We start from the raw sequence: 12,071 nt of genomic DNA on the forward strand, positions 1-12,071 counted from the left end.
AGTACTTCCTACTTTCTCTACTATCAGGTTCAGAGTAGCTGGATTTATGTTGAAAAAATCATCCTGAGTGAGGTAACCCAGACTCAGAAGGACAAACACGGTATGTACTCACTCATAGGAGGATACTAGATGTAAAACAAAGATGACTAGACTGCTACACAACTCCAGGGAGGCTACCTAGAAAACGAGACCATAGGAAAGACCTAAGGATCACCCAATGACAGAGAAATGGGTGAGATCTACATGAACAACCTGGACGACAGTGGGAGTAATGAAGGGCAAGATTTGAGGGAAAGAAAGCTTAGGGGAGCAGGAGATCCTAGCTGGATCAAGAACAGAAAGGGAGGACACAGAATAACAGACCATGATAAATGAAGACCACATGAGACCAGGAATAGGCAGAGTGCTAGAGAGGTCCCCAGAAATCCACAATGATATATCCTCTGTAGTCTGCTGGCAATGGTAGAGAGAAAGCCTGATCTGACCTAGTCTGGTGATCAGATGGCCAAACACCCTAACAGTCATCTTGGAACTCTCATCCAATAACTGATGGAAGTGGATGCAGAGATCCTCAGCCAGGCCCCAGGTGGAGCTCCAGGTGTCCAACTGTCAAGAAAGAGGAGGGTCTGTAAGAGCATGAATTGTTGAATCCAAGTTTGCAAAAAGCACAGGGACAAATAGCCAAATGAATGGAAGCACATGAATTATGAACCAAAGGCTGTGGAGCCCCCAGATGGATCAGGCCCTCTGGATAAGTGAGACCATTGAATAGCTTGATCTGTTTGGGAGGCACCAGTCTGTGGGACCAGGATCTGTCCTTAATGCATGAGCTGGCTGTTTGAAACCTTGGGCTTATACAGGGACACTTTGCTCAGTCTGGAAGGAGGTGACAGGACCTGCCTGTACTGAATCCACCGGTTTAAATGAATCCCCAGGGGTGCCTTGATCCTGGAGGACATGGGAATGGAGGGGAGGGGCTGGGGGGAAGGTGGGGGTGGGGGCGGGAGGTGGGAGGACAGGGGAACCCATGGCTGATGTATAAAATTTAAAACACATAATAATAAAGAAAAAATATTGAAAATAAAACAAACAAACAAACAAACAAACAAACAAAAACCCAGACAGATTGATCAATGGAATAAAACTGAAGACCCAAAGTAAACCAACACTCCTTTGGACACCTGATTTTTGATAAAGAAACCAGAAATACACAATTGAAAAAAGAAAGCATTTTCAACAAATGGTACTGGTCTAATGGGGTGTCAGCATGCAGAAGAATGCAAATAGGTCCATATCTATTACCCTGCACAAAACTCAAGTCCAAGTGGATTAAAGACCTTAACATAAAACCAGATATGCTGAACCTAAGATGACCTAGGTCATCTGTGTATATGTTATGATTGTATAGCTTAGTGTTCTTATGGGACTCCCAACAATGGGAGTGGGGGTTTTCTCTGGTTCTTATACTTGTGTTTGAGACCCTTTTTTCCTCCTGCTGTATTGCTTGTCCAGCCTTGATGTAAGGGCTTGAGAAATTGGTGAATAGCCTTTAACTCATTGGCACAGTAGACAGCTGCCTGAACAGAACATGGATAGCACAGGCACTAAGGACAATAATCAATAAATGGAATTCCATGAAACTGAGAAGCTTCTGTAAGGCAAAGGACACTGTCAATAGGACAAAACAGCAGCCTACACAATGGGAAAAGATTTTCACTACCTCTACATCCAATGTAGGGCTAATATCCAAAATGTATATAGAACTCAAGAAACTAGACACCAACAAACCAAATAATCCAATAAAAATGGGTATAGATCTAAACAGAGAATTATCAACAGAGGAATCTAAAATGGCTAAGAAACACTTAAAGAAATGTTCAACATCCTTAGCCATCAGGGAAATACAAACCATAATGACTTTGAGATTCCATCTTATACCTGTCAGAATACCTAAGATAAAAATCACAAGTGACAGCTCATGCTGGCAATGATGTGGAGCAAGGGGAAAACTCCTCAATTGCTGGTGGGAGTGCAAACTTGCACAGAAAATTGGAACTCAATCTACTTCAAGACCCAGCTATATCACTCTTAGGCATATACCCAAAGGACATCCCATCCTACCAGAAGGACACTTGCTCATCCATGTTCATTGCAGCTTTATTCATAACAGCCAGAACCTGGAAACAACCTAGCTGTCCATAAACCAAAGAATAGATAAAGAAAATGTAGTACACTCACACAGTGGAGTATTATTCAGCTGTTAGAATCAATGAGATCATGAAATTTGTAGGCAAATGGATAGAACTAGAAAAGATCATCCTGAGGTAGGTGACCCAGACCCAGAAAGACAAACATGGTGTGTCCTTACTTATAAATGTATGTTCACTGTTAAGTAAAAAATAATCATGCTATAATCCATAGACCCAGAGAGGTTAAATAATAAGGAGGGCTCAAGAGGTTACTCATGGATCTCTCTGGGAAGGGAAAAATAGAATAGATTTTGCAGGTATACTGGGGGTGGGTGGGAATGGGAACAGAAGGGATCAGGTAGGAGTGGTGGTGGGAAGGATGGAAGGAGAGAGTACTGGGAGAGACAACTGGAATTGGGGGTGATGTAGAACCCTAGTGCAATGGAAACTCCCTGGAATCTATGAAAATCACCTTAGTGAAGTTTCCTAGGGGGATATAGAACCTGAACCAGGCAAGGCTCCAAGCAGTGGGACTGGGACACCAACCCAGTCACAAAATCTTTTATCTACAATTTGTCCTGCCTGCAAGATGTGCTCAGAAAATGATGGCATAAAACCTGTGGAGTGGCCAACCAATGACTGGTCCAACTTGAGGCCCATGTCATTGGAGGGAGCCCACATCTGACACTACCTGGATGGCTAGGAACCAGAGGCAGGAGATACCAGAGAGACAAAATAGAACCAAACATAACTGGAAAAAAAAAAGTCAATGAAATGATTCCTAATGATATTCTGCTGTACTCATAGATCTGTGCCTACACCAGTAGTCATCAATGGGGTATCATGTAGAAACTGATGGGAGCAGATGCAGAGACCTATCGCCAAACACTAGGTGGAGCCAGGGGAATACTACAGAAGAGAGGGAGGAAGGATTGTAGGAGACAGTGGAGTTGAGGGCACAATGAGAACATGGCCCATGGAAATAACTAAGTAGGGCTCATGGGGACTTACAGAAACTGGAGTTAACAAACATGTATCCTGTATGGGTCTGACCTAGGTCATCTATGTATATGTTATGGTTGTGTAGCTTAGTGTTCTTATGGGACTCCCAACAATGGGAGTGGGGGTTTTCTTTGGTTCTTATACTTGTGTTTGAGACCCTTTTTTCCTCCTGCTGTATTGCTTATCCAGCCTTGATGTAAGGGCTTGAGCCTAGTTTATTGTATCATGTTAGGCATGTTCAGTGGATAACCCTTGGAGGCCTCCTTCTTATTTTCTTCCTCCTCTTCCTCTTCTTCCTCTTCTTTGAAGGGAAGTGGAGGAGGAGTAGATCTGGGAGAGAAGGGAGGTAGAAGGAAGGACTGGGAGGAGTGGAGGGAGGGGAAACTGCAGTTAAAATATAATGTATGAGAGAAGAATAAGTTTTTTAAAAAAGACTTTGTATCTAATACATAAAATTATCTCTCATAACAATAGAAAAATGCAATATTAAAAATATAAAGGTGAACAAAAGAGGTAGTGCACACTTAGACTCAAGTGTAGACAATATCTTATCCATTATCTATTGTATATATGATATAATAGTACACATTTGATTTTATGACTTTGGAAGTTACACTGTTCAGTGGATATAATTTAAAATCAAATTCAAAAATTAGGCAAAGTTTAAAATAAAGTAAGGTTTAAATATTCATTATTTTACTTTTTTCTTTCACTTTAAAGATGTTCCCTTTATAAATGAAATTATAAGATGGCTTATGAGGTGCATGGTATAGGTTTATAGATGGAAGAGGAGGGCCAATAATGTTAAATTCAAGGGTCACATGAGTTTTGTCTTAAAGCCAAGCCTATTTTCTCTGTTAATACTCAGATTGAGGTCTCTCTTAAAAGAATGGTATATTGTCTCTTTTAATAGTCTTCACAGTGGTTGACTGGTTGGTTTGTTTTAGAGTATGATTTGAGTTGTTTCTTGACTATGCCAGCAAGAAATACAAGTCAGATCCTAGAGTGAGGGGTTGCTCTCTCTTCCCATGGCTCCTGAAATTCCCATTTCTCCATACCACCTGAAGATCAGGATACCTTCCTACACATTTCCAAAGTCCTTTTATAAAATGGGGGAACTTGAGTAGATATCCTCTTGTGGCGTGACCCTTTCATGTTGAGTGTGATGATGGAAAGGGACAAGCTATGTCTCCATGCCTGCCATGCTGGATGATAGATGGTTTACTCTGAAACCATTGCTCTGAGCACAGTATGTGACAGAAATCATTGACATTTGATTTCACTGCCTATTGGTGAACTAGAAGCTCTGAAGTTAATTTCTTGGTCTGAAGAATTGTAATGTTTTTCTGAAGAAGCAGTCCTTTACTTCTTTAATCATGTGTTGTTTAGTTATTAAACATCTTTATAGTGACTGCTTTGCAGCTTCATCTATGAGAGTATGGGGCATACTTTGCTATTTTATGTATGCTTTATTGTTTTGTTTTGAAACTGGATGCTTTAGACCATTGGTTCTCAACCTGTGAGTTATGATTGAGGTCACATATCAGGTATCCTGCATATCAGGTATTTACATTACAATTCATAACTGTAGCAAAACTAAAGTTTTAAAGTATCAGTGAAATAATTTTATAGTTGGGGTCACCACAACATGAAGTATATTAAAGGATCACAGGACTAAGAAGGTTGAGAATGCTTTAGATGAAACTCTGGGTATTAATCTCCCTGCCACTACTCTAAGATTTTGTGTTATTGACCTTTATTTGGGGACTTGTACATTTACTTAGTCACATGATTGTTTCTGTGAACTATAATCTCCTCTCCTACCTCTTCAGTCTGCCTCAAAGCACATTGTTCTTCAAGGCACACAGCCTTGGATGCACCTGGTGTCATTCTGGATGGAAAGTTGGGGTAGGGATCTTTTCCAGCTTACTTTCCTGACCACATCTCCTTAGTCAACTCCACTAGCTGTGGGCTGATTAACATATGGCTTCTATGACCTCCTGGGCTTTTAACTCTGCATTTAATAAGACCGTTACATCTACACTATGGCATGAACCGATCAAACTGGGCTCCTTTGAAAAATCAGACCTAATGTCAGGTAGGGATTCTTTCACCCCGCAGTTCTCCTCCAAGCTGTTTATCTCTAGTTTGTTCCTCCAAACTCTCTAGCCTAAAGCTCAGCCTGCATTCCCAATTAATGTACCAATCTATAACACGAATTGCTAAACAGTCTTATAAATAAAAATCCCAGAGCCAGGTATTGGGGTGAAAGCTGAAAGATCAAAGAGCAAGCCAGCCATATCTTACCTCTAGGAACTCCTCAGCCCAGGAGAGAGCTACTTCCTGTATACTCACACTTATATACTTCTCTGTGCCCTGGCATCTTACTTCTTTCCACCCAGCTACATCACTTCATCTTTCTGCCCAGCTCTATCACTTTCTGTCTGTCTGTACAGACCTCCAGACCTCTATGGTTAACTAGTGCTGGGATTAAAGGCATGCGCCACCACTGCCTGGCTCTGTTTCCAGCGTGGCCTTGAACTCACAGAGATCCAGGCAGATCTCTACCTCCTGAGTGATAGGATTAAGGGTGTGTGCTACAACTATCTGGGCTCTATGTCTAATCTAGTGACTGACTCTGTCTTCTGATCCCCAAGCAGGTTTATTAGAGTACACAATAGATCACTACATTTCCCCCCTCTTTAAAAAATAATAAAAGGTTATAATTAATATAAGAAAAACTATACACAATAAGTACAATAAGTTTGTACAATATATACAGTCAAGAATTGCATTAACAATGCCAAGTTCATAAACATTTGACAAATTCAGAGAAAATACTCCATTATTTATCCTATTTCAGTGAGTCCAAAATGTTGTACCTAATTTACTTTCTATCCTAACTTGTATTACGAACCCAAAACTATCTTTTGATGTCTTTCAAACTTATAAACTTTATACCTTTTTGTGAGTTTCTTTAATGATTTTTTTAAATGAGGAAAACTATAGCTACAATTATTTTATATTCAACTCCCTCAGAGATCCAAGAAAGAAATAATATTAGCCAAGTAAGCAGGAAATGCAAACAAGTGACTTCCAAAAAATGTGAGAAATGACAGAAACAGCTGGCCACCTGGACAGTCACCCAAGGTTCCTCTGCAATGTTTGGCTACATCTTCAGCCTACAGGCCTAGCATATCTGACACTCTCATCTGTGAAACAGGATTTTCTATAGGGGCTTTCTACTTTGTCTTGGCAAGGATTGGCTTTTTTTTTTTTTCTTTTGTGTCCTGCTTGTCCATTTTGGACAGCATACTGTCAGCCATTGAGGCAAGGACACTTTCTTGCCCAGTGGCTAACTTTTGCCACAAAGAAATTAAACTCCATATGGAGTTTCTTCCATGCCCATCATCTTCTCTGAAGTAGATTGTTACTGCCAGGAGCAGACATGTCTCATTGTCATAAAAAAAAAAAGAAAAAAAAAACTATGTTATTAAAACATCTCAAATGCCATATTCTGAAGGTCTTTGAAGAGTTTGAAGAAGTCTAGCTAAAACATATTTCTAGTAGATCTTGAAAGCTTACCTAACATAACTACAAGTTTGATTGTAATGACTGACTACTAACTTTCATTCCTTTATATCCTAATACATTGGTAATAATAGCTTTCAAGGACTAGCAATTTGTATTAATTGTTAAATGAACTGTATGGGTACAATACCTTGAACAAGATTAGAAGTATATATTCAGTATTTTCTAACAAAATCAATCTCAAATTTGTATCATATACATATTTTTATACAATATACAAAATCCAATCCAATGTAAAATATTTAAAAACTAGTAGTTGCCTTTTAAAAGTAGATTTAATAATCTACCTTTTTAATATTATATCTATATCATCCTCTTTTTTCAGAGTAGATTTGATAATCTACCCTTTTATCCTATCACTTCTGTATCTCTTTTTTTCAGAGTAGATTTAATAATCTACCTCTTATCTATATCCTCTTTTTTCTTTTTCTTTTCCAAAATAAGAATCCTGAATCTAATCTCCTTTGTAATCAAACATCCTAAACAATGACAGTTATCCATAACCCATTGAACGATCAAAAACCACCCACCCCATCTCTTGGGAATGTGGGCATCATGTTCTTAAAATTACTTTCTGCTGTCTGGAGGTGATGGCATCTTTAAGGAATCCTGAAAAAGAAAACTTTTGGATTAATTGTTAATTAACAATTGTTAATTGTTCTGGGAGAGTTAGCTGTACCATTTATTGTCCAGTCTCTGCATAATACAAAAATGCAGGGCTTATCTCAATAGCTCTATCACCAATCTCTTCTTAACTGTCTTCTACAATCACCTCTACTATTTTTTTTGTCATCGCTTGACTTGAAATTCTTCATGGTGTTCAGCAAATGAAGTCAATCTTTCAGGAAGAATTAAGAGAAGTATAATGGTCTGCTTCCATCATGAAGCTGTCAAGAGAGGTTGCTTGATAAAGGTAACTGTTGCAAAGACTGAAGACCTGAATATGATTCCTGGGACACACATGACAGTAAGAGAGAATCAACTCCTTCATGTTGTTCTCTGATCTCCATGTGTGTGCTGTGGTATTGCACATAGCACACATACCTTATACATGCATGCATACTTGCATACATACTTATACACATATATACATGTACAATATACACATGCATGTATGTTATGCATGCATACATACATGCATACACACATACATATATACAGAAAATAAAAATAAAAAACTAACCTTTCCTCCCTTAAATTATTTTAATTAGATATTTTGGTCACCATGACATGAAATAACTGGTGTGATTTTGAAGCTTCTGTACTCTTGCTTTCAGGTTCAAATTTGTAACTGACAGCATGAGGATCTTCCTGAGTTTCAGAATATATCAGAGAAATCACAGGTACTTATGTTTCTGTGGTTACTAGGTGATAGTGATCTATGTTTTAGATACTGTAAAAGGAGGACAGACCTCAGCTTAGATTGGTTCCAATCGTCTTGCTTTAAATCTCTCCTAACATTGTGGTTCCCCAACTAACAATGACTATTGGGGTCCAGCTCCTAAATAGTCTTTTCTCAGGGTCTATGGAAGAATCTAACAACCAGCTGATAATCTAATCTTAAGGATATCAAGTGAATCTATACACATGAAACTCTTTAGTTCTTTATTCTTCTGAGTCACTTCTTTCTCTACATAGTTCTTTTCTGCTCTCATACTTACTCCTTTCTTGCCTGATATTTCTATCTTAATTTTCCCATTGAAGTTCTTTTCTATCTAGTTCTTCCTAATTTATTTTTTCCTTATCTTAATTCTCTTTCCCATCTTAATCGTCCCCTATGTCTCTGAGGTTTTCATTTATATACCCATGCAATCAGCAAGTACTCTGGCCAAGGAAAAGTTACCAGGCTCGAATTCTTCCAGGGTCAAAAGGAGGGTTGATGAGATCCACACAAAGAGCAGTAATTGCCATCTATCATAGCAACCCCAAAGGGAAGTGGCTAATGGGGAATATAATCAACTAAAGGCTAAATTCAGTTAATGTATTTGAGAAAAGATTTATGTGCTCAAACTTGTAGTTGGAAGGTTTTCTCCAGTCTTGGCCGGCCATGCAGTCCTGTGTTCCTCTAGTCCCACCCAGCTCAGTGGTCCCTCTGCAGCTGTGTGCCATTATATGCAGCAGGATGGCATTTCCTCTGCCTCTGCCTTTCTTCTCTCTGCTTGGATTTCCCACCTGCTTCTAAGCTGCCGTGGCTGGGTGGTACTGGAGAAACCTTTCAGCTACACAAACTATATTCTTGGAAGTGGTTACTTAAAATGGTAAGATTCTATAAGTCACTGAGTGAAATTAAAACTGCCTTTTATTCCTTTGGAGCCATATCTCTCTCAGCTTAACTCAGCTGACCTTTTCTGGCAGGGCGGAAAAAGTGTGCTTGGTAGCTAGGCAACTTGTATCACAACTAGATGTACCTGGTATGTAAAAGCTCCTTAGTTCCAAATTAATTGTTGAAGGGATATCTAGAACTAAAGATAGTACTTGGAAGAAAGGAAAGTTAAGCTTAATTAGCACATCCATCCTCTTGGCCCTGGTGGTTGTCTCAGTGTAAATTTTTACCTTCTCTCTGGAACTAACAGATAGTCTGGAATGCTTATCTATCTGCAGTCTGTTCTTGGAAAGTCTGCAAGGTATCTCAGACAAAATACTTTCATCTGGAGATGGTCCTGGCCAGATGTTGCTAATGACAATAATTACAGTAAGGCACACAGTTGGGAGATGTTATCCAAATACCCCAATTGTATAGGGGAAATTGTGCTCAATGAATGATTCAAACACACTGTTCTTAGAAAAAGAATTAAATGGAAAAGCTACAATAGCACATAAGAAATTAATTGTAGGAAACAGCTAATATCCAAAAGCCAATGTCACTAAGACTCCTTAAGTCTTGGCTTTATCCTCTGGAAGGGCCCTTGGTTTCTCCCAGGTATTAGCTTTGCCATAGTCAGTTGAATTCCTATTTCACATTTCTGTGGCTTGCAGCATGCAACCATAGTGAGGGCTCTGATTTTGAATTCCATGGACCTGTACTGGGTGAACATCTACATGGCAAGGGTCTGCAAGTGTCTGGGCACTATTTGACTGGCAACCTGTTATTGTAAAGGGAGTCCATTGGAATGCAGTCATGTGTCTGCCACTTTTGTCAACATAGGATCATTGTGACAGAAAAGCTGGCCCTTCATGTTGTAAGTTCTTATTTCCTTCTTTTCAAAGAAAAATCATTAACAAGTAACATGGGGATGTGTATCATGTAATCTGGGGATGTGTGCCATGTGATCTAGGTGATGTGTGCTTATGCTATATTAAAACTGTCGATTTTGACTGTTCACCAATGATTGGTATTGGATGTCCCCAAATTCTAGTGATTATTCCTTTTGTTTTATTCATTTCAGTAATATCCCATGTTAGCTTTAACTTCCAACTTCCTATTGACTAATGGTAAGAAATAGAACTTTGTGTGTTTATCAGGTAGGTGGTTTTTGTTTTTTGGTTTATTTTTTTGGTACAGTGGCTGTTTTGCTAATCTTGCACAAATGTGCTGGCTTATAATTTTACTGTTAATTTAAGGAGTTTACTTCATGTGCCATTTACAGTTCCATTTGGTCTCATAGGTACTTTTATTACTAATCAGCTGGCTCTACTCTGATGAAAATTATGGGTAGGGAGGGGGAAACTCTCCCAATGTCACAGTCTTAATCTCTGCATGCTTAAGACCTGTAGTACAGATCCAGTCATTTCTGGCTCCTAAATCTAAGAGACTTATTATCTCAAGCTTCAGAAGGCAGGGACTAATGACTATAGGTAGATGTATGTTTTTTAAAGTATTATATCTTTGGCCTATGTCTATGAGTCTATAATATTCTGTTTTAAGAGAGTACTTATAATAGAAAGGGCAAAGGAATGCTACCTGCTATATTTGACAGAAAGCAAAATTATCCATTTGAATTGTTCTTTGATGTCTCTCATGCTGGTCTCTCCTTCCACAGTGCCCTTCTCAGGGCACCCTTGACCTCAGCATTCCTCAGGCTGTAGATCAGGGGGTTCAACATGGGGTTGAAAAGACTGTAAAACAGGGAAAGGATCTTCTGCTGCTCCTCGGGGTGCTGAGACTTGGGGGCCATGTACATGACGATGGCACTTCCAAAGAAGAGCCCAACCACACAGAGGTGGGAGGAGCAGGTAGAGAAGGCCTTCTTGCGGCCATCCCCTGACTGAATCCTCAGGATGGCAATCAGGATGCGTGTGTAGGAGACCAGCACCAAGCATAATGGTCCCACTAAGATGAACACACAAGCTGCAAAAATGACGACTTGATTGAGTGTTGTGTCAGCACAAGCCAGCTTGAGGACAGACAGGATTTCACAGAAGAAGTGATTCACTTCATGAGGTCCGCAGAAGGGCAGTCTTAGGATGAGGACTAAGTGGACCAGAGCCAGGAGAAAGCTAAATATCCAGGAAGCAGCAGCCAGGGCAGTGCATACTCTCCAGTTCATGATGACAGCATAGTGTAAGGGGTGACAGATGGCCACAAACCTATCATAGGACATCACTACCAAAATCAGGCATTCTATGTGAGCAAAAGCCAAATACAAGAATGTCTGCATTATGCATGGAATGAAGGAGATGGTTCTTCTTTTAGTCACGAGATTTGCCAGCATCTTGGGGACATTGTTGGAAGCATAAGACATGTCAACAATGGCCAGATGTGAGAGGAAGAAGTACATAGGTGTGTGCAGTCTGTGGTCCAGGCATATTATTCCAAGGATAGCCCCATTCCCAAGAAGGGTAAAAGAATAAAAGATAGAAAAAAGCCCAAAGAGGAAACACTCCACAGCGACATGAGCTTGGAATCCCAGTAGAGTGACCTCTGTGATCCATGTCTGGTTGCCTCTCATTCTCCTGTGGGAAAGACCTAGTTCAGACCCAAAAGGTCAGAGCTGTGGAATAATCAAAGATACAAAGTATTTAATGATTATGTTAGGGAAAACATTGTGAAATACATCATCTAGGATGGAGTATTGGGTTTTGTTTTCAGATATGTTACAAAATATACTTTACTATAATTATACAAATGAAGGAAATGTCCTGTTGTATGCTTAGGATATTAAGAGGAAAGGCCAGTGAGATGGCTCAGTGGGTAAAGATGCTTGCTGCCAACACCGACAACCTAAGTTCAGTCTTCTGGATCCACATGATAGAAAGAAAGAACCAACTGTACAAGTCCTTTGACTTCCATGTGTGCTCTGGGGGGCACTTCCACATGTGTGTACACACATATGTAACTCAATCAATCAA

The 12,071-nt window shown here is 39.6% G+C and overlaps 1 protein-coding gene across 1 annotated transcript; it reads right to left on the reverse strand.

Moving 5' to 3' along the window:
• Window positions 1-10,738: 10,738 nt before the first annotated feature.
• On the reverse strand, window positions 10,739-11,671 carry LOC118580563 (olfactory receptor 2A14-like). Its single transcript, XM_036182372.1, has one exon. The coding sequence runs from the start codon at window positions 11,669-11,671 to the stop codon at window positions 10,739-10,741; it is 933 nt and encodes a 310-aa protein (XP_036038265.1).
• Between the last annotated feature and the right edge of the window lie 400 nt (window positions 11,672-12,071).

The sequence above is a fragment of the Onychomys torridus genome, chromosome 3 (genome assembly GCF_903995425.1).
Source record: "Onychomys torridus chromosome 3, mOncTor1.1, whole genome shotgun sequence".
Classification (NCBI taxonomy): Eukaryota; Metazoa; Chordata; class Mammalia; order Rodentia; family Cricetidae; genus Onychomys; species Onychomys torridus.